This window comes from Octopus bimaculoides, chromosome 7 (assembly GCF_046866305.1).
Source record: "Octopus bimaculoides isolate indiv1 chromosome 7, ASM4686630v1, whole genome shotgun sequence".
Taxonomy (NCBI): domain Eukaryota; kingdom Metazoa; phylum Mollusca; class Cephalopoda; order Octopoda; family Octopodidae; genus Octopus; species Octopus bimaculoides.
The window spans coordinates 23846856-23871187 of record NC_142934.1 but is presented as its reverse complement, the minus strand read 5'-3'; the positions used below and the strand labels follow the sequence as shown (position 1 = coordinate 23871187).

At 40.0% G+C, this 24332-nt stretch overlaps 1 protein-coding gene across 3 annotated transcripts in view; it reads right to left on the bottom strand.

Moving 5' to 3' along the window:
* The window catches only part of LOC106878874 (uncharacterized), a 54218-nt gene extending 34021 nt beyond the window's left edge, over positions 1 to 20197 (bottom strand). For 2 of the 3 annotated variants that reach the window (XM_089354998.1, XM_089355000.1), the window contains exons 1-9: positions 20042 to 20197; positions 14943 to 15066; positions 13755 to 13874; positions 12550 to 12720; positions 10950 to 11159; positions 7810 to 7960; positions 6682 to 6751; positions 5920 to 6062; positions 2576 to 2729 (exon numbers count right to left, since the gene is read on the bottom strand). In XM_089354998.1, the coding sequence (XP_089211124.1) occupies positions 2576 to 2729; positions 5920 to 6062; positions 6682 to 6751; positions 7810 to 7960; positions 10950 to 11159; positions 12550 to 12720; positions 13755 to 13874; positions 14943 to 15039 (1116 nt within the window). In that variant the 5' untranslated portion in view covers positions 15040 to 15066; positions 20042 to 20197. The remainder of the gene's footprint in view (positions 1 to 2575; positions 2730 to 5919; positions 6063 to 6681; positions 6752 to 7809; positions 7961 to 10949; positions 11160 to 12549; positions 12721 to 13754; positions 13875 to 14942; positions 15067 to 20041) is intronic. The other variant, XM_089354999.1, reaches the window with a different exon arrangement.
* Positions 20198 to 24332: the final 4135 nt, after the last annotated feature.

Sequence of the window (24332 nt, the reverse complement as noted above, 5' to 3'; positions counted from 1 at the left end):
TTCTCATTGAAGAAACTATAACAGTAAGTGACTCTCTTTTGCCTTTTTGTTTTCTTTTTTTTTCTTAGAATTTTTATTTTTTATTTTTTAGTTCATAGGGTTATGCTCAAGATGGCTCCGTCGTTCACACGTGCCATCCTTGCTACATTCACCCATCTTTTTTTGAAGCATTCACTAGACAAGACTTCCCTTTCTACTCTCACCTTCCTCTTCAGGTAATACTTGAAGAAGTTGATGAGAGATTGCCCAGAGAGGAAAGTCTTTGTCTCTAGACCTTTCAGACGCGTCCACCATACACATTCTTTCGCCATAGCCACAAGTACGATGAAAATAGCTCTTCCTTCCCGTTTAAAGGAAGGAGGCGCGACAATATTCACGATTGACTCGGCTGATAGACCAACTCGTCCCACACGCGATAGCAGTTGTTTGACGTAAGCCCACAGCTCGGAAATGGTGGGACACTGTACGAGTGCGTGCAGAACGGTTTCGTCGCTCTGCCGGCATCTCGGACAGGTCGGCCCCGTGTTTCTCGAGCCATGCCTGTAGAGCTTATCCCGAACGGGTAGTGCTTCTCGATAGCACTGCCAGGCCAGGGATCTCTGGAAGTTGTCCATAGGTCCCGGTCCGAAGGTCGTCTTAAACAGGAGGGTCAGGTATTCCTCGTCGACGCCCAGGTTCGCCCCGAGATCGTCGTCGTACCTTCCCTCCACTAATCCACTATAGAATGCGTTAGTTGTGATGCAGTCGCTCAAGGTTGACCCGGGTTGTTGGAGTTGCCGAAGAGCAGCGCGACACTCGCGGTGCCATTCGCCCTTCCTCGGCCTCTTCTTGATCCACGACTGCAGATAGATAGATAGATAGATAGATAGATAGATAGATAGATAGACAGACAGATAGATAGATAGATAAATAGATGGATAGATAGATACTTAGATAGATAGATAGATAGATAGATAGATAGATAGATAGATAGATAGACAGATAGACAGATAGATAGATAGATAGATAGATAGATAGATATAGATAGATAGATAGATAGATAGATAGATAGATAGATATTAGTAGTAGCAGTAGTAGTTAGTAGTAATGGTGGTGGGGGTGGGGGGGATGATGATGATAGTGGTGACAGTGACAGTGGCAAAGTGGCGATCATCAAAATGATAATGGTGATTGTGTCAACAGTGGTCATACGTGGCTTTGTTGTTGTTGTTGTGGTGGTGGTGGTGGCGGCGGCGGCAGTGGTGATGATGATGATACTTGTGGAGATAGCAACGATGGTAGTGAGGGTAGTACTGGTGGTGTGTACTGGTTTGGAGTGTTATGTAAAAGTCTAGTCTGGAGCGGTGTTGGATGAGTAGTCTACCTTGTGAATATATATATATATATAGAGAGAGAGGGAAGAATTGTAGAGTGTGAGGTGTAGTAATCTGCTGTATAGTAGTGTAGTTTGTTGACAGTGTTTAGTGGCAGTGTGGAGTAGTATGAGGCAGTGTGTGTTGTAGGTCCTCCTGTGCTTTTCAGGGCATTGAGCTGCAAGTTTTCTTCAGTGGAATCAGTCAGCTACTATTCTTGCACATCCATTCCACATGATCTTGACTGCCTTCAGGCCATTTTGAAATGTCAATCACCAGGTGAACTTTGACCAGCCCATTTTATGCATGTTTTCAGGTGACACACAAGTCATGGATGTTTCTGAGTGCTATTGACCAGCTGGAGAGAGAATGTGGCCAGCCAGGTGGAACCAGCATTCTGCTGCAATCTCTTGCGTTGGTCATGACCTTACTTTTCTCAGAATCTCATTTGTGACACAGACACATCAAACAAACTTCAGGATCTTTCTGAGGCACCTTTGATGGAATGCATTTAGTTTTCTATCCATCCTTAATACAATATATAGGGTTCTATAAGAAATTAGAAGTACACTATGTAGTATATGATATAAGGGACAATAGCATATAGATGATTACAAAATGTAGTGGATGACACATATAAGGGATTACAAGATGTTGGGGGCTACAACATAGGGCACTATTTACTAGAACAGAAGTTTACCCACTAAATACTCATTTAAATTACTTTAAAACATGAAATTTGTATGATAAATCAAGGGTGGTCTCAAGGTGGTTGGTATTAAAAGGGTTAATTTGCATTTGGTGGTGAGGCTCCAGTTCAGGAGTCAAGGATTTTGGGGGAGTATGGAGTTTACTTTGGTTTAAGGTGATAGTATATGTCAAAGGCTCCAATTATGGGTCAAAAACATTAGAAGATGGGCCAGTGACTAGTGCATACAGATCTCATGGGATAACTGGTCCTAAAACATGTGTCACACAAGCCAACCAGTGCATGGTCATGTTCTAATGCCACATAAAAGAGTCCCCATGTCTAAAGGTTAAATACCTGAAAAGTAAGCTAAAGGGAGTAGGATACTGACAGAATACATTATAAATAAACCAGCAAGAGGCAACAGAAAATTATTGCTGAATATTTCCCATGAAAATCCATGGATCTTCAGATTGGTGGGGGGGGGGGAGAGAGAGACTGCCTAGGAGTCAGAAATATTGATATAATTTCAAACCTCCATGTTGAAGATCTGCAGACTAGACTTAAAGTTGTCTATCTTCACATCCTGCACAGTTTTAATCTCTTCATTCTCCCTGATCTTCTGTTTAGTCTCAATGATGTCCTTTTTCATCTGTTCATTGTTCTCTGCAGAGGCCTTCACTGATTGTCTGTAAATATAAAAAAAAAAAAAATAGATGTGTATCATCTATTTGTGGTCAACTGAAGCACCATCATCAGTTTATTGTATATTATAATAAATGATAATGAGCTTATTGTATATGATATCACATCAGTCTGTAGAATGTGTATTGTTGTTGTTGATTAACTCCAGATCAAGGCCTGGTTAAGGAAACCTTTGATCATAGACATTCCAGCCATGACTATACTGTCTTTTTTCTCTTTTCAGATATAGTGTATCTTAGACAACATAACACGATGTGTCCCCTCCTTTTCCAAGATGACTGTGTGATTTAAGGGCGATATAGAAGCTATTTCTAGCAAGTCAAACAAGCAGTAGAAATTCTTGATAGGATTGAGGGGGGAGGGAGAGAGAGAGAGAGAGAGAGAGAGAGAGAGAGAGAGAGAGGCAGACAAAAAAGAGTGAGAATAAAAGTGAGTGAGAGAGAGATGAAGAAAAGAGAAGAGGAAAAAGAAAGAGAGAAAGAGTGAGAAAGAAAGAAAAAGAGGGAAAGAATGAGAGGGAGAGAAAGAGAGAAAGGGAGAGAGAGAGAGAGAAGCAGAAGAAGAAAAGAGAAAAGAGTGAGGGGAAAAGAGAGAGAGAAGAGAATTGAACCCCAGTACTGGACTGTTACTTTATTTGTTAATTTTGGAGGGACGAAAGTTCAACTTGAACTTGGTATGATTTGAACATGTAGTGCTGAGTGTTGGAATAAATACAACAAAACCACTCGACCATATGCAGGTAGTCTAACTGATGTTCTAATGGCTATGCTAATTTGCTGCCTTACAAACATTCTCAACCATATCCAAAAGAAAGGTCAATTGAATTACCAGCTGCTTTTCATTGACCAACATTGTACAAACACTGACTACAAGATATAGTGTTTCTTCTCTCTGTCTTTTGCCATTTTGATAATTTCCCATCCACTGAACTACAGTAATGTCTTGATATATGAGTTAATTTGTTCCTGGAGACTGCGTGTAAAGTGAAAACTTGTAAAGCAGAGCAATAATTTCCCATAGTGGCAATGTTATAAATTGTAATTTGTTCCATCATCATCATCACCACCACCACCGTTGCCACCACCGCCACCATTTAACATCCATTGTCCATGCTAGCATAGGTTGAATAGTTTGACTGGGCTGGCATGTTGGAAGGCTGCACCAGACTTCAGTCTGATTTGGCATAGTTTTCTACAGCTGGATGCCCTTCCTAATGCCAATTACTCTAAGAGTGTAATGGGTGCTTTTACATACTACCAGCACGGGTTCCATTTGCATGAGATCGGGGTGCATTTATGTATCACTGGCACAGGTGCCAATTTGCGTGATACTGATATGTGCCAAGCACAACATAATGCCACAGGACATGGTCATTGCCTCCGTCAGGCTCAACACTCAAATGGAACTTAGCCACTTTGCCTCTGTCAGGCCCAACACTCGAGAGGAACTCAGCCACTGTTTGCCTGCATGAGGCACAACATTCAAAAGATATTCTTTACATGCCACCAGCATGGGTGCACTTGGCTTGACGGGTCCTCTCAAGCACAGTACATTGCCAAAGGTCTCAGTTACCAGTCATTGCCTCTGTGAGGCTCAAAGTTCAAAGATCATGCTTCACCACTTCGTCCCATGTTTTCTATGGCCTACCTCTACCACAGGTTCCCTCCACAGTTAGAGATTGGCACATCTTTACACAACTGTCCTCGTTCATACGCACTTCACACTTTACAGGACTTTCCCAGAAAAATATTTTACCTCTAAAATTTATAATACTTGTAAATAAATGGCAATAAAACAACAATAGAATGCAAAGAATATTCTACGTAAAATAAAAAGAATGTCAAGATCATTTGTAATAAAAAATATTATTATAATCATTTTCTGCATCACTTTCACTCACACTAGACTTGTGCACATCATCACTTGCAGATAGGATTGCTGGTTCAAAAGTACTCATAGACGGGCTTGTAGATTTCTTTTTAAAGAACAAGTCTAGAGATGTTTGCTTAGAAGTTTTTTTTCGCTTTCTATAAATTTCTTGGTAACACACAGAAGCATTTCTTCTGGTAGTTGAAACTTTGTTCAAAATTTGGATCTTGTGCTTGAAAAATTTGTTGTAAAATAAAACTCATAAACGTGGGGTTCCATAAAATGGGTCCTCGTAAAGTGAGGTATAACTGTATTTAGTCTATACTTTCATGATCCAGACCTAACAGGATCATTCACCCTCACTGTGCCTCACCTCCTTTATTCAGTCCTTTCTCATGATTATAACTTACAAATGTTGAAAATAAACATAAGTCACATCAACCTTATCAGTCAAGGAATTCCAGCACAAGTGTTAGTCTTGTCTTTCAAACTCTCAGTCAATCATTCTCAGGTCTTAGGCAAAATTTGACAAGCATGTAGACCCAAGATAGATTTTGATAAGCCTATAGGTCTGAGAGAGACTTTAGGCCTAAGACATAATTTAACTTAAGAGAAAAGGCAGAGCTTGTGAGATTTTATAGGCCTGAAAGATTGTTGGGAAGAAGAAAGGAAGGAAACAAACCACAACTCATGAGTAACAACAGTAGGAAGCAGCAACACACCAAGATATTCCCAGACCAGAGACAGGGTTAAGATACTTACAATAAAGCAGTGGACTCAGTTAATGACAGCCAAGGGCCAACTGAGGGTTTTAAAATGGATCAGGATGGATTAAATCTACCTCCAAGTTTATTACTTACATGATAAGTGAATACAGGAACCACTGTATGGTTTCTTGGCCTGATTGAAATAACAGGCAAATCTCTTCAAATAACTCTCTGCCATCGTGAGAAAAGGAAGGATAGACTTTATCCTGCAATTTTAGATTCACTGTACCAGAAAAAAATTGAATGTAAGGCAAGATGGTCATGATTGGAGTGGTAACAAGGCTGACCCTTGGGTGAGTTAACAACAACAACAACAAGAAGCACAAAGACCAGAACCACCACAACAACTACAAACACAAGAACAATCACAACAAGCACCACAACGACAACGACCACATTAACTACCACCACAACGACTACATCAACAGCAACAACAACTATAACAACAGCAAAAAAACAACAGCAACAAAAAAAAATAGCAGTAGCAGCAACAGCAACAGCAGTAGCAAGAACCACTGCCACCACCACCATCACTTACCTGAGTCTTTCAAGTTCTTCATATATTCCAGTGATATTACTTTTTATATCTTTTCTCTCCATGTCAGTAAGTCTTTTAGCCTCCATATGGCACTTTTTGGCCACCTCAAGTCGCATTAATGTTTCAGCCAGTGTTGCCTTACTCTGCAAATACCCCAAATACAGGATAACAGAATTCAAACAGCTCAGCTCAAGAACAATAGCAGTTTGGCTATTATATCTATGATTTAGAGATACGTTTCACATACAAAACAATAGTTAGGTTGGTATTGATGTATTTAACAAAGACAGCATTAACAACCTAACTAGAAATAAATATTCAGTAAGTATGGAAAAGGAAAGAACAGCCAATGACTAAATACTATTTCCATTTTACCAAGTAGTAAGAGATAACTCTTGACAGGTTTTGCTAAGAAGACTATACAAGAGTGAAACTTCAAGACTTCTCAAGACAACTGAAATCTCATGCAAGATTGATGTCTTGCAAAAAGCAGCCTTATTGAGCACAGCGCATATCTTAAGGAAAGTATTATCTGTCTGAGGTCCTTGTTGTGACTTGAGAGATAACTAAAGACTCCGGTGCATTTTTGCCTTCACTGTGTCATGAAGGAATAATAATGATAACAACAACAACAACAACAACAGTAAATGTACACACACATGTCAATGTGTATGTGTGTGTGTGTGTGTGTGTGTGTGTGTGTGTATGAGAGAGAGAGAGAGTGTGTGTGTTGAGAGAGAGAGAGAATAGGATGTGTCTTACCTCTTCAAAAGCAGCACAGATTTTGTCAATATTAACTTTCTCTAACTTCATTTTCTCTTCCACCAATGGTCTGTCAAATAAACAAACACTTGCATTATTGATACAGTAACTGCAACTGTACAGAGATGTTGCTGAAATAATGATAAATATAGACTTGATAAAGGGCAATTTATTCAATTTCAAATTTCACTAGAGGAATTTAAACTGAGAAATGAGATTAGCCAGAGCACTGCACCATACTCAAATAGATTGATTAATTGTTGTTGTTGGCACTCCGTTGCTTACGACATCGAGGGTTCCAGTTGATCCGATCAATGGAACAGCCTGTTCGTGAAATTAACGTGCAAGTGGCTGAGCACTCCACAGACACGTGTACCCTTAACGTAGTTCTTGGGGATATTCAGCGTGACACAGTGTGACAAGGCTGACCCGTTGAATTACAGGCACAACAGAAACAGGAAGTAAGAGTGAGAGAAAGTTGTGGTGGAAGAGTACAGCAGGGTTCGCCACCATCCCCTGCCAGAGCCTAGTGAAGCTTTAGGTGTTTTTGCTCAATAAACACTTACAACGCCTGGTCTGGGAATCGAAACCGCGATCCTATGACCGCGAGTCTGCTGCCCTAACCATTGAGCCATTGCGCCTCCACATAATGTGAGATTATAACCAAACTATTAATTACTTCTTAATTCCATCAAGTGAGTAGAATATGCTTTTCCTAATTGTTTTAGATGCCTGTGTAGTTGCAAGCAGACACAGCCTAGACATCCTCTCTACTTCACCATCCTTGACTCAGTGGAATATCAAGGACATGATAAATGGAGAGAGAAAAGGCTGCACTACCAACTGGCGGCTACTAATTTTCAGCTGAGTAGCCTTGAAGCAGTGTGAAATGAAGTGTCTCACTCCATAGTATGACACAAAGTGCCACCTGCTCCAGGAATTAAACCCACAACCTTATGATTATGAACCCCAAAAACTCTAACCACTAGGCTATGTGCCTGTCTATAAGTAAGGTAGGATGGTCAGGGCCAGAACATCTTTAATAATAGGCTTGCTTGAACAGAACTAAGGACTAAACAACAACAACAACAACAACAGCAACAACAGGTAACATGAAAGTGCACTAACAGTTGTGCTGTAGAGTATTCAATGTCTTCATTAAGGAGATTGTTGTAGTTTTGCGCTATATTCATCTTCTTCTTGCAAATCCCAAATATACGTTGCATGTATTGATCTTTCATGAAGCATGGAAGGTTCTTCTCTCGGAATTTATTATGCTCTGACAACAACAACAACAAAAAGATATTAAACTAAGATGGTAGTAAACTACTATCATTTTGCATAAATTGGTGGTTTGGTCATGTGACATAGTGTCAATGGTGCTGGTGCTGGTGCTGGTGTCATGTGTTAGCAGTGTTGGCAATGGTGATGGGTGGTTGTGGTGAATTTTTGCCAATCAGTTGGTAAATTTGTGAATGGGATCTGTGGTTTGTGAGTCAGGAAAGATGATGAAAGGTGGCACGGCCCAGGTTGATACAAAAATCTGAATGTTTGTGAAAGTAGGAGGGAGAATTCTCTTGTGATTTTACTGTATTGATGTTATTTGGATATTTTCACAAGTGTTGTAATAAGGGAATGTAACACAAAAGAGTGGTTGGTATCAAAATAACATAACACAGAGCGAGTATAACACTGAAGTAGTGGAACATAGAAGCAGTGTAACATTTAGTTAGTTGGCACTCCGTCGCTTATGACGTCGAGGGTTCCAGTTGATCTGATCAACGGAACAGCCTGCTCGTGAAATTAACGTCTAAGTGGCTGAGCACTCCACAGACACGTGTACCCTTAACGTAGTTCTTGGGGATATTCAGTGTGAAAAGGCTGACCCTTTGAATTACAGGCACAACAGAAACAGGAAGTAAGAGTGAGAGAAAGTTGTGGTGAAAGAGTACAGCAGGGTTCACCACCATCCCCTGCCAGAGCCTTGTGGAGCTTTAGGTGTTTTCGCTCAATAAACACTCACAACTCCCGGTCTGGGAATCAAAACTGCGATCCTATGACCGTGAGTCCGCTGCCCTAACCACTGGGCCATTGCACCTCCACTAGTGTAACATTAGAGCAGAAGTAATGTAACATGGTAGTAGTGTAACATAGGAACAGATTATCATAGTTGTAATGTATGAGGGTTGGCTAAAAGATTCATAGGCTCAACAAAGATACTCCCATGGAATATGACCAAATGAAGTTTACCTTCCAACATAGACCCCTTTGTGGTACACCCACTTCCATTGATGAAGAAGCTTTCATCCTGCTGCTTATAAAAGTCATCAACAGCATATATGGCATCATCATCACTGTGATACTGGTTCCAAGCCAAGTGCTTTTCATGTTGATAGTTAGATCAGGCCAAATCAGGAGAATAGGGATGGTGATCAACCAGTTCAAAGTCAAATTCATGCACAGCAGCCATTGAAACCAAGGACTTGTGTGCTGGAACACTGTCCTGATGAAACATGACTCCTTTTGTCAGTTTTTTTGGCTATTTGGTCTTGACAGCCTTTTGTAACTGCCTCAGAAGTTTGGCATAGTACTCTCCATTGATGGTGTGGCCCACTTGAAGATAGTCAATAAATACAATGCTTTTCGCATCCCAAAAAACTGAGGCCATCACCTTTCCTGCAGATGAAACACTCTTGGCCTTCTTTAGAGTAGGTGAGGAGGGGTGTTTCCACCACATCGATTGTCACTTTGTCTCTGGCTCAAACTGATGAACCCAACACTCATCCTGGGTTAGGAAACATTTGCGGACATCAGCTGGATCTGCCTCAATTAATGACAGATTTTTCCATGATATGATCAGCCTGGTGCTCTTTTGATCAGGTGTCAGAAGATATGGCACCAATGAACAGAAACTTTTGTCATGCCAAGTTCATTGTGCAGAATGTTCTCAACTCTCTCATAGGATATGTTAATAGCATTGACTCTTTGATTTTAGTCAATTGCCTGTCGTCCATCACCATGTGGTGAACACAATCAATGTTTTTGTCGGTGATGGTAGTTTCAGGACATCCAGATCTTGGGTCATCATTAAGACTCTCCTTCCCCTCTTAGATTCAGCTGCCCACTTCTGTACTCCTTTACTCTTTTACTCTTTTACTTGTTTCAGTCATCTGACTGCGGCCATGCTGGAGCACCACCTTTAGTCGAGCAAATAGACCCCAGGACTTATTCTTTGTAAGCCTAGTACTTATTCTATCGGTCTCTTTTGCCGAACCGCTAAGTTACGGGGACGTAAACACATCAGCATCGGTTGTCAAGTGATGTTGGGGGGGACAAACACAGACACACAAACACACACACACACACATATATATACATATATACGACGGGCTTCTTTCAGTTTCTGTCTACCAAATCCACTCACAAGGCTTTGGTCTGCCCGAGACTATAGCAGAAGACACTTGCTCAAGGTGCCACTGAACCTGGAGCCATGTGGTTGGTAAGCAAGCTACTTACCACACAGCCACTCCTGCGCCTACTGTTGATAAAACTGGAGCATCATCCCCTAATGTAGCAACCATGTCAGCATAAACATCCTTGGAAGCTAGAACCTTTTTCTGCAGGTACTTGATAACACCACAATGCCAAATTTTGTTGATTTTCAACAGAAGTCACTACCAGTAACCTTTTAAGTCTTCTTTGAACAGTCAGACATGAATTTATTTGGAAAGAAACAATACAGTTATTAATAAGAAGTGTTGAGATTAATGTCTGCAAGATTTCACAGCTCTAGCATCACTCCTTCATAGTCGGCCTATGAACTTTTCAGCGCACTCTTGTAAAATAGGAGTGATATAACAAAAGTAATGTAACACAGAAGTAATGTAATACAGAATTAATGTAACAGAGAAGTAATGTAACATTGAAGCTGTATAACAGAAGAGCAGTGTAACAGGAGCAATGTAACACTGAAGCAGTGTAACATCGAAGTAATGTGACATAGGAACAGTGTAACACAGAAGTAGTATAACATAGGCGTAATGTAACGTAGAACTAGTGTAGCATAGATGAAGAGTAACATAGAAGTAGTGTAACTTAGGAGCAGTGTAACACATGCAATGTAACATAAACATCATTGACTGGACAAGACAAGAGTAATGAAGTATAAGAAAACAAAACACCTCTACTATATAATTGTCATCGTCATAGAAACATAACTTTCATCCCCGTCATCATCAACACTCCCTAATGACAACAAAAGCTATTACCCCTTTGGACAGCAGCAGCTATAGTTTTCAGCTTCTTTTCCCCCATTTCGTCAATCTGGCACGTAATATATTGAGTTATGTCAATTTCTTGTCTCAACTTCTCATGGGTTCGCACACAGTCATAATGTAGATTTGCAAGTAGAAACAGTACTTCCCCAATCACAGCTGGCTGCACAGCAGGTTCAAGGGAAGCTTTTGTCCAAGGCACCACTGGAAATAAAAAGTGTAAGGATAAGAAAGACATACATACCCTAATACATTCACACACACACATAGATACATATATATACACACACACACATTCATACACACACAAGAATACATTTATACATTCATACACAGATAGATACATATAAATCTAAATACATTTATACACATGCTCTTTTACTCTTTTACTTGTTTCAGTCATTTGACTGCGGCCATGCTGGAGCACCGCTTTTAGTCAAGAAAATCGACCCGAAGACTTATTCTTTGTAAGCCTAGTATTTATTCTATCGATCTCTTTTTGCTGAACCGCTAAGTTACGGGGACGTAAACACACCAGCATCGGTTGTCAAGTGATGATGGGGGGACAAACACACATACATATATACGACGGGCTTCTTTCAGTTTCAGTCTACGAAATCCACTCACAAGGCTTTGGTCGGCCCGAGGCTATAGTAGAAGACACTTGCCCAAGGTGCGACACAGTGGGACTGAACCCGGAACCATGTGGTTGGTAAGCAAACATTCATACACACTTAAATAAATAGATATATTTATACATACATTTATATAGAAACACATACACACATTCATATATACATACATTCATATACCCATATGAAGGTAGTCTCTCATAGTCTGAGAAAGATGGCTCTGCAATTTCTTACTGAATAAGCCTGCACAAAAAGTTTGTTTATAGTAATCAAATGTTTCTGCCATACATTAGCTCACACCCTCCATCAAATCAATATTGCCTGGACAGGTACATACAGTGTATCACACATCAGGTGTCAAAGTGATTACAGAGTAATGTGAGATGAGATGCTTCGCTCAAGAACACAACACACCACCTGTTCCAGGAAGGGAAACCACAATCTCATGACTGTGAGTATAACACCCTAATAACTAGACCATGCATGCTTGCGAGACCTTGTCAGCATTTAAAAAATGGCAGTTAAAACAAGATATCCACCTTCACAATTTTGTTACTATGTAAGTGGCCAGTCAAAGTTTACTCTAAATTAAAGAGAAAAAGAGAAGACAGACAGACAGACGCATGCACACACACACACACACACACACACACACACACACACACATACATGCACACACGCATACACACATACATATATGAGCATGTCTATGTATGCAAGTATATGCATAAGAAGACATACATAAAACAAAAACATACAAATCTGCACGTACATACATACATACATACATACAAAAATACCATGTTGTTGATGTTGAAATTCCAATGAAGGAACCTTGGATCAAGGTTAGAAGCTGGCTCTTTCTCTATTGGCAAGAAATCTTGAAATAAAACTGAATAATGACAGACAGACACGCACATACACACACACACACACATTCATACAACACCTGAGAATCTTACCTGCACCGGAAGGAGTTGCTGATGGTGCTGGCATTCCAGTAAAGTAAAATTTTTCAAGTTGCTCCAAATTCTCCACAGCCTTTTTGACACAATTGCTTCCAAAACAGTTGTGCCGCTTAAAGAACTCCGAGATGTAGAGCCACTCTGGCAGACCCTTGTCTTTTTTGTCATCTGCAATGGTTAAAGATAATTTCCAAAAGAATTAGCAAGCAACAGACTCAATTACGTTCTAATTAAGAGATGAGGAGGGAGAGGAAGAAGGAGGAGAGGAAGGGGAGGGAGAGGAAGAAGGAGGAGAGGAAGAAGGAGGAGAGGAAGAAGGAGGAGAGGAAGAAGGAGGAGAGGAAGGGGAGGGAGAGGAAGAAGGAGGAGAGGAAGGGGAGGGAGAGGAAGAAGGAGGAGAGGAAGGGGAAGGGGGGAGGAAGGAGGAGACGAGGGGAGAGGAAGAAGGAGGAGACGAGGGGAGAGGAAGAAGGAGGAGAGGAAAGGGAGGGGGAGAAGGAGGAGAGGAAAGGGAGGGGGAGGGAGAAGGAGGAGAGGAAAGGGAGGGAGAGGGAGAAGGAGGAGAGGAAGGGGAGGGAGAGGAAGGGGAGGGAGAGGGAGGAGGGGAGGAAGAAGGGGGAGAGGAAGGAGGAGAGGAAGGGGAGGGAGAAGGAGAAGAGGAAAGGGAGGGAGAGGGAGAAGGAGGAGAGGAAGGGGAGGGAGAGGAAGAAGGAGGAGAGGAAGAAGGAGGAGAGGAAGGGGAGGGAGAGGAAGAAGGAGGAGAGGATGGGGGGAAGAAGGAGGAGAGGAAGGGAAGAAGGAGGAGAGGAGGGGGGGGAAGAAGGAGGAGAGGAAGAGGAGGGAGAGGAAGGAGGGGAGGAAGAAGGAGGAGAGGAAGAAGGAGGAGAGGAAGAAGGAGGAGAGGAAGAAGGAGGAGAGGAAGAAGGAGGAGAGGAAGAAGGAGGAGAGGAAGAAGGAGGAGAGGAAGAAGGAGGAGAGGAAGAAGGAGGAGAGGAAGAAGGAGGAGAGGAAGGGGAAGGAGAGAAGGATGATAGTAGTAGTGTTATACACAATAACAACACTACTAGTATGGTATAAAAACTATCATATGTGCCACAACTGGTGGCACATGTGTATATGAACAAAACCAATAAGGATTTCTCCCTTAAAACAACATGAAATGGTAATATATCGATAAATGCCTGTCTCAGACATTGACTTACCTTTATGTTGCTCAAACAGTTCCCTGTTACTTTTGAAGAACAAAATCAGCTCATTAATACTATTTTCTTGTGGATCCTCAGGGAAGGACTCATAAAAGCAAGTTGATTCATTGCCTGAAGCTTAAATATAAGAGCAACATGAAACTTTAATGAAATGGGTAGAGCAAGCAATAGTTAAATAGCAACACATTTCAAGCCATCTTTCTCAAACCTGGTTCTATGATACAAATTTCCTGTTTTAAAGTGATCTAAACTCTAACTTTCCATCAAAATTTCATGTTAGTTTACATCTCAAATACCATTTTAACCCATTGCCTCCCATAATTCTATTAGCTGGAATAATTTTTTTATGAAACTTTGATTTCTAGCATAAAACAGCCTTAGAAACACGCTGGAATGATCAAAATAACATTTTAAATAGAAATAAGCGAGATATTGGGTGAAAAATTAGCAAACCTCATTTGAATATCAGAGAAATATACCAAGTAGATATAGCAAAAAGGCTAGATATGTGTAAATATTGACAGATAATTATGAAATTCGTAATTTTTAAGTGATCTCATATGAGATTACTGGTAGGTAATGGGTTAATAATCCTTTCTACTATAGATGCATGACTTAGTGGTTAGAGCATCAGGTTCACAATCATGAGGTAGTGAGCTCAATTCCTAATCCAGGCTGTGTGTTGTGTTCTTGAGCAAGACATTTTATTTCACACTGCTCTAATTCACTCAGCTGTAGAAATGAGTTGCAATGTCACTGGTGCCAAGTTGTATCAGCCTTTGCCTTTCCCTTGGATAACATCAGTGGTGTGAAGAGGAGAGACTGGTCAAAGGGTCAGCCTTGTCACACTGTGTCACGCTGAATATCCCCGAGAACTATGTTAAGGGTAAACGTGTCTGTGGAGTGCTCAGCCACATGCACGTTAATTTCACGAGCAGGCTGTTCCGTTGATTGGATCAACTGGAACCCTCGACGTCGTAAGCGACAAAGTGCCAACAACAACAACATCCCACTGTTACACTCATTCATAACACATTCCCAACATCTATAGGTATGAATGTAAACCTCCTTATTCATACCAACAAATAACAGAAATAGCAGAGGAAAGTTTCCATTCTCTTCATCCAGCCAATCCATTCAGAGAATATAAAATGACCATGGTTTACATAGCCTGATAAGACTCACATTCAGTGACCAACAAACTGGATCCATGAACTAAATCACATGATAAATGCATGGCTTCTGTTGTCATGATTATCCTTTTCAACTTCTTTTGTGCCATGTTTCAAAATATCATCAAACCACCTGACTAATTACAGAAATAAAAAAAGAAAAAAAAACATAAAAAAACATTGAAAAATACTCCATTGTTTACAGTTACATTCTTTATAATCTTTTCTATTATGGGCACAACGCCTGAAATTTTGAGGGTAGTGGGTAAGACAATTACATCGACTTCAGTGCTCAACTGTCTCTTATTTTATTGATCCATACACACACACACACATACACACACAAAGTATGAGTCAATCTCTCTCTCCCTCTCTCTTGGCCAGGTAACCATGTACCTCCTCAATAGCAAGACAACTGTTTCTGCCTCTCTGTCTCTCTCTCTCTGTCGCACTCTAACATTTCATCATCTGACACAAGATCACCTCCTCCAATACTCCCTCCTGTCTTGAAATTCCTTGCAAGTTACTTGGTGACCCTGCCAGTGCTGGCACCATGTAAAAAAGCACTCAGTCCACTCTGCAGGGTGGTTGGTGTTAGAAAGGGCATCCAGCCATAAAAAAACCATGCCAAATCAGACACAGAAGTCTGGTGCAGTCTTCTGTCTGGCCAGCTCATGTCAAACTGTCTAACCTATGCCAGCATGGAAGGCAGATGTTAAATGATGATGATGATGATGATGACGATGATGATGATGATGATGAAAAGGAGGAGAAAGGATAAAAAGCAAAGAAGACCTCAGTGGAATTTGAACTGAGAGAGTAAAACCAGAAGAAATTCCACTAAAGCATTTTGTCCAGCATATTAATGATTCAGTCAGCCATTATTTTAATAATAAGCCTCTCTACTAAAGGCACAAGGCCTAAAATTTTGGGGGCAGGACCTAGTCAATTACATTGATCCCAGTGCTCAACTGATACTTATTTTACTGAGCCCAAAAGGGTGAAAGGCAGAGTCAACTTCAGTGGAATTTGGACTCAGAACGTAAAACCAAAAACAATGGCACGATGCATTTTGTCCAGCATGCTAATGATTCTGCCAGCTTGCTACCTTCTTAATAACAACAACAACAACAACAACAATAATGATCCTTTTTACTATAGGCAGAAAGCCTAATAATAATGATTTCAAATTTTGGCATAAAGCTAGCAATTTTGAGGGAGGGGGTAAGTTGGTTACATCAACTCCAGTACCCAACTGATATTTATTTTATTGACCCCAAAAGGACGAAAGGCAAAATCGACCTCATGGAATTTGAACTCAGTACTTAAAGATGGACAAAATGCCATTAAGCATTTCACCTGTTATGTTAATGATTCTGCTAACTTGCCACCTTACTAGGCCTAATAACAATAGTAATGATCATTATCATAATTATAATGAGCTTATTGTATACTGGGCTTATGTGCCCTACAACACAGCAGCAAAAAAAAAAAGTAAAAATAAAACAGGGGATAGAAAGCAGCAATCATCATCACCATCATCATATAGAGTAAAGACCCCCTTCGGTTATGAATGACTATGGGATTGCACCTAGAAAGTTCCCCTCCAAGGCATAAGTCCATGCATACCAGCCTCCCCTCTCCATGCCACTGATGTTTTCCATTGGAAAGTCAAAGGCCGATAGAGCTTGGCACCAGTGATGATGCAATTCATTTCTACAGCTGAGTGAATTGGAGCAACATGAAATAAAATGTCTTGCTCAAGAACACAACACACAGCCCAATCCAGGAATTGAACTCACTGTCACATGATTGTGAGTTCGACACTCTAACCATTGAGCCACATGCCTTCATATACACATATACACACACACACATGTGAGGGCACATGGTTAAATGGTTATGGTGATGATGATGTGCCAATGGGGAACCTCAAAGTATAAGCTGAGTAGAAGTGAATGGGGACATGAGAACAGAGTGTGTGGTTGGATGGAGGTTGCAAAAGTGTACTGGGGAGTGAGAATTGGTTAGAGATAGGAAATGGGTGAGTGAGATGAATACAATGAATGAAGGACAAATGCTAAGGAATGACAAGTGGAGAAGTTATATTACAATACTACACAGTGGCTGTGTGAGCTACGATTTCCTCGTCACCACTGTTTATCGCACGTTCGGATGACCTCTACTCAACTACTTTGACGTCTAGACTTCTCTCTCTGTATCTATGTATTGGGCTAGCCTACTTCATCGTCTGGGGCGTCGACACAACAAGAAGGTATGGAAGAGTAGGTGACAACTGTAGGAACTGGGTTGGGTTGGGTTAATGGGTGGATATAGTGACTGGTGGATAAGAGGCATGAGGTGATCTATGAGTTGAGGGGAGGTAGGGGTGAATAGGGGATGATTTACAATGCCAAAATAAAATCTAGGCCATGAAGGCATGTCCATGCCTTCACACCACATAATCTGTCCCTGACAAACCTCTTCCACCTCCCCACTTGTATTCATCATTCACTGTTTTCTTCTCCCCTCGTTCTCTAACTCTCCCTTGCAAACCTACCTGCACATAATATGTCTATCAAATTTCTTCTTCACAACATATCCTCTTAACACACTCTGCCCACTCTCCCTTTCACACTCTCACAAACTTATCCACCTATTACACCCTATCCAATCTCTGGCCCACTTCACTATATACACCTCCCTGTATCTTGGCTATGGGTTCCATCACATCTCTCTCTCTCTCTCTCCATTCTCTTTTACTGATGTAGCCATGTATCTCTTTCATCCTGCTATTCATACTTCCTATCACCTAACACAAAGCCACCTCTCTCAATACTATGCCCCACTCAGTTGAGAGGTCATGTCTTGCAAGTTATTTGGTGACCTCACTGCAGCTGGTGCTAGGAAAAAAAAACCCCACCCAACACATTCTGTAAAGTGATCGAGATTAGGAAGGGCATTTAGCTATAAAAACCATGCCAAAGCAGACAGTTGACAGTCTTCTTATTTACCTGCTCCTGTCAAACCATCCAACCTATTCCTGCATGGACAGAGGATGTTAAATGGTGATTATTATTATTATTATTATTTCTATTGTATATAATGTACTCAATCTGTCATGGTTATCTCCTCTGATCTCTTCTGTAAGTATTCACTGTAGAGACATTACTGCAGAAATTCGAGATGTTGAGAGGAATCCCCACACCAGCTGAGACATGGGATAACCATGTAAGCAAAAACGAATGAGATCACTGTCATAGTGTCCAACAATAGGCACATTGAGGTGATTGGCACTGTTCTAAGGGAATACGAAGCAGTGACAGGAGCAAAAATCTACCAAGAAAAGTCAGTGGGCCTGCTGCTCATCACCTGGAGAGGCTAGTCCATGCCGTCCAGTACTGTCATGGTTTGCTGGAAAGATGTACCAGTGAAATAATTTGAGGTCTGGTTTGGTCCAGATTTCCAAATGGAGAAGAACTGGAATGAGGTGACAAGTAGGATGGTCACTCTCACTTAGAAATGGGCTGAGAGAAAGCTATCCCTGAAAGGTCAGGTATAGGTGGCAAATGCATACATTGCATCCAACATGTTATCACCTGACCATTGCGTCTTGCCCCAGTTCATGTCTTACTGGACTGGGCACCTATAAAAACGGAGTGAGTCTACAGGAGGTAAAGACAGACGAATGTCATGCTGATGATTGCTATTAAACCGGAAACATGTGTCAATGATTGTTCCCTTATCTCCAAACCACGAACCTGTCCGTTCTCTTAATGGTAAGACATTTTTTGAGAATTTTAAATTCATGAGATTATCTCCCCTCCTAAAGTGAAGTTAATCAAGAAAAACTACGAGGTCGTTTGACCTGCTGGAACTAACAACCAAATTCCACTCCAACTACCCCCACAAAAATCATCCCAAGTTGTCTTAAAAAGGATATTGTAGATCCAGATACACTATACCTGAAGAAAAGTCCCCTGTTGTCTTAAGGGAAGTACACAGTACATATTGTTGTTTCAGATACACTATACCTGAGAGAAAAACGAAAGACAAAATCAAGATGGTCATGATTGGAAGCAACGCCATCTTAACGGCGTTCTAGATCCCTGGGTTGAGCAATGCAATTTACTGATGGAAACCCAAACCCCTAGATCAGTGGTTTTCAACCATTTTTTGCTTATGGACCCCTTTGATTCCTCTTTTGCTCAGGTGAATCCCATAGCTTTACAATGTTTACGAGAATATTATATTTTTATAATTAAATATTATTACGAATTGTATAAAAAAAATTTGTTAAAATATTTTGTGTATTGTAGAAGTATAACCAATTTATTGCATAGATTTTTTAACAGTAAAATCTTACATGGACCTCCATATAAGCAAATTCTTATATGAACCACTGTCCTAGACCTCTGGACCTCAGACAACTACCCAGTGTGTCTGTGCACATGGAACATTTTTGATCAGAGGCTTCCTGACGTAGACATGACTTGGGAACAAGACAATCCAACGAAGATGCTTCTTACCTGGTCGCTTGGTACGCTAGAAACAATAGGCAATTTTCACACAACTCCCACTCTATCTCGTTTTTTCTTTTTTTTTTAAATCTAATTTGTGAATTCTATCGCTTTATAGAAAGAAAAGAAAGGACAGCTTAATTAATGTAGTCCTAGACAAACTTAGAACGATGGTTTGTCATGGTAGAAATGATTTCGATTGTAGGACTGTAGCTCCAAGGTGGGCATTGCGCTGAACAACCATAACCATAACAAGTCAAAGCAATGAGGAAACTTTTGCGGAGTTGTGATATGCTAGAAATAGCAGCCAAATTTGCCTCTATCACACTTTACCCCCTTTAAAAATAATGGGAAAATATACTGGATCGTGTCTTCCTATATACTCTGTATCTGGAAAACGACGGGGTGGGCATGGCCAGAACGATATTTATCATAAGACTAGGCCTAATGAACAACAATATTTTGAAAAACTATAATGAAAACAAAATGCCTTAGCGTGTAATATATATATATATATATATATATATATATATATATATATATATATATATATATATTGCAACGAAATGAGGGCAGGGATCCCATTACTTACTTAATATAATATGATTATTTGAATTAAATATTTTTCACTCTTTCTCTCTAATATTCTCAATTTCTCCAGTATAGTCTTTCATCAAACTTCGCATTCTGTATTCCTCGTACATCTCAACACCGCTTTATCAACCAGTATTGTGACCGCCATATTTTCACTGTTGCCTGGCAACGGTACACATTAAATATTGCCTACTTTCAACCGTTTGAAAAACAGAAAAAAATTTAAAACATCAAAGGCGCAGGCGTGGCTGTGTAACAAGGAATTTGCTTTCCAACCACATGGTTCCGAGTTCAGTCTCACTATGTGGCACCTTGGGCAAGTGTCTTCAACTATAGTTCTGGATAGATTATGGCCTTGTGAGTGAATTTGGTAGATGGAAAATAAGAGAAACCCGTCGTACTGTGTGCGTGTGTGTGTGTGTGTATGTGCTTTAGTGCTTGTCACCCATTAACGCTTGACAACCAGTGTCCGTTTGTTTACGTCCATACTAACTTAGCAGTTGCTTAAAAAAGAATTACGAGTGTCGATTTGTTCGAGTAAAACCCTTCAAGGAAGTGCACCAGTATGGCCGCAAATCAGTAGCTGAAACGATTAAAAATAAAGGATAAAAAATCAAAAGATCGCTAAGTGGAAGAAATTAAATAGAATTCGAGAGAGTAGAGAAAGTCTGCCTTGGCAGGCAGAAAATATAAATCGTCTGAAGGTGGAATAAATTGGTTTGGTTGTCAAGAAGAGAAGTCCAACGTTTTAAACAGACCGCCTTCGTCGGAGAGGGATGTTTTCAGATAGTTCTGGCGAGACAAATTGAGAAAGGGAAAATAGTAAATAAGAGAAAACGTGCATAAGCCGGGCGTGTGTATTTTCAACGGCAAATATGGGAGATAATCGACGAGAAACCAAGTTAAGTTTTTAAAATGTGGAAGGGAGACAACTAATTAATAAGAAGTTGGTTATTTGAGAAGCAAGTGGAGAATGATGGTAAGTTTGAAAAGCTAGTAAGGAAAGGAAGAAAAATATATAACACTGGTTTAAAAAACTACAAACATGCTAAAGACGGAAGATACGAGGTATTTATTGATGTCAGGAAGACCCTAAGCTGAAGACGAGGTGTTTCCCTGTATTTGCAGGTATAGGTCAAGTCTTGGTGTTGTCATTCCATAAACTAAGAGGTGGTGTACCTGCTACTGTACTCTACCCTTCCTTCTTAGTCGAATACCATAACTGAAACATATTCTCTTCATTACTAAAACTTACTGCTTCTCTCCAGCCTCAAATAGCTTCCTACAACTTGTCACAATTATCCATATTTTCTCTGTCTATCCATCTACTTAAACCTTGCCGCTGTATCAAGTCTTGCTGGAGGTTCTTCATATTAAGCACCAACTTTAGGGAGGTTGCTATGTCTTCAAGGAGACTTAAGGCTCCTCACAACCCTACACCTAGAATATTAGGTGTATTTTACTGTGGAACCTGCACTGGAGAGGATAGGAGCGAGAGAGTGAGGGATGGCAAGAAGCAGATAAATGGTGAGAGTGAATGATGGATTTCAATACCAAATGGCCAGAGGTGTTTCAGTAATGTGTTCAGATACATGAAAGTTTAATGAGGTCCCATATGGATATACCTCAATATGGTGAGAGAGATATGTTGAAAAGGATAAGAGATAGAGTTTTGGAGAAAGGGTAAGGTTAGTCACTTGGCATCTTTAGTTGATATGTACAGTTAACCAAAGAGGTGTACTGCTATCCTTAGTTACAGTGACTGTACAGTACAATGAAAGTGTGAAGAGGAATTAGTGAGTGAGTGATAAATAATTGGAGCATGAGTGATAAAGGCATGGTTGATAGAAGCATGGGTGACAGTGGCATGAATGATAGACTGACATTTGATAAAAGAAGAGTGTGATAGGTATATTAGACGGATGAGAGGCTATCAAAGAGGCCAAAGATGTAGCCTTGACAGTGTGTGTGTGCTTATAATTTATATATATAAAAAATGCCACCTTAGCATTTTTAATGCTAGATCTAGCATTTTTTCTTTCTCTAAGCATTTAGCAGGGAAAATAAGTTTGAAAAATTCATTTAGAATTTTTCTCTGATCATGACGTTTTCACAATAGTTAATCCATTTTCTTTCTCTTTTTACTCCTCATGTTTTTTTTCTTTTGAAGTATTTTACGGTCGAATTTTATTAAATCAGTCATTATTGAATTTTTTCTTCTTTTACTTTAATGTTATTCCAAATAAAAGGTTATTGAGTACTTTATTGATACCTTTTCGGCCATGGCCAGGTGCAGAGTACAGGAGATAACTCATGTCAGCACTTGAGCTCTCCACATGAAAAATTTGCTGGCCATAGGAACTAACAATGCCAGTGTAATGATAAGAGTCGACAATGGTGTTTTCCGGAAATTAAAAGAGGAAATTCCATTATTGCTTCTATTTAGATGTGTATGTCATTCTTTACAGTTGGTAGTATCCCACACCTATGCTGAATGTCTCCCCAGAGATTAAAAATTTTTAGTATCTGAAACTTATAGATGGGCCTCTCTACAAGCAGCTATATCTTCCTATCAATGACGAGGAGCCTTTGAATGTTTCGAATTCTTGTGCAACTAGGTGGCTGTCAATAAAACCAACTGTAAGTAGAATTTTAAGCCAATGGTTTGATTTGAATTACAAACTCACTAATAAACTTCAAGTACAAAAGAGAAGTACGTTACAGTTTTAACACTACACGAAATATTTTGTGAATCTAGGAATGAACTTTTCCTTTTATTTTTGCATCCAGTTCTAAAATATGTTCAAGAAGTGAATAAACTGTTTAAATCAAACACTGCTAAGAAAATAGAATTACTTGAAGATCTCTTACATTTGATCAAATGTATTACTAATATTATAGTATTGCCAACATGTACAACTGATCTTCTTAATCCTGATGCTTATATTGAAGAATTCCTTAATCCTAAACCAAATTTAGGCTACAGGTTTTAGAGAAAGATAACAGGAATGGTAATCAAGAAGACTGTAACAGCTACCAAAGAAAATAATATCCATAAGAGAGTACAACAATCATTACTCTCTCTTTGTAAGGGATTCAAGTAATGTTTGCCAGTAAACTTTAATATACAGAGGAATATCAAATGGTTTTCAGTGGAGAATATTTTGAAACATTTAAAAGTGCCAATTTTTCCTGTCATAGAAGCATTTCAATGAAAAAATTGCTTCAGTTGAAATTCGATTTAATAGTGAAATGGGACCATATAATGCAAGGTGACAAGAATGGGTCTTTAGTACATCACACAGCCCTTACAATAAATATATAATTGAATGGTACATATAAGTGCCAGAGGGAAATGAGACACAACCACGTAGAATGATTAAGAGAAGATTTATTGATATAACAATGTGTGTCTGTGTGTGCGTCTTGTATACAGAATAATAGACAGGTTGTCATGAGAACAAATGTATGTGTGCATGTAAGCTGAGATGTATGTGTGTGTTAAGAACATATAAGAATGGCAATGAAGGAGACAGTGAAAGAATCTCTAGCCACTGAAGTGAGAAGAAAGTTCATATACACAAGTAAGATATAAAATACCAGTTTGTAGTCAATTGTATACAGTAGTTGAAAAACTGTATCAAGAAGTTGTGGCCATGATGCTGAGCCGGTCGCAGGTACATGTCATACATGAAGTTGTGGCTGTGATGCTGCTGCCTGGGTCACTTGATACAGGAGTTCTTGCAGATTGTATATTCACTGTTGATCCATGAAGTAATTCACGAACAGTGAAGTGTTGGAACCTGGATGAGTTGCTTCCTGAGCTGTGTACGGAGAGAGATGATGGTGATGACCTTAAAGACATAATGGTGGTGATGAAGACGGAGGTTACAGTAATGCTGTTGGACAAAGTTGGTAAGCCTCAATGCAGCTGCTGTGGTGTTGTCGCTGGAACTGGCTGTGTCTTGTGTGGTCAGTGGCTAGACCTAAAAAGGTTTGGAACTGAAAGACCTCGAAAGGAGAAGGTGAGTTTTTATAAGGAGCTGTTAGCTCAAAAACTAGGTTGAGAACAGGCTGTCTCATGTGATTTTATTTGGAGGCTCTGAATGGTTATACGTGGCAAATTGGTGTGACAGAGTAAGGGACAAATTGTGCCAATATCAACCAATCAGTGTAGTGGGCACAATGGGGTCCAAATAGTGACCAAAAGCTAGGTGTTACCTGCTACATTCGAATGCACGTGTTTAATAAAGGGGAGAGAGGAATTTCACTCAAGTGTACACTACAAT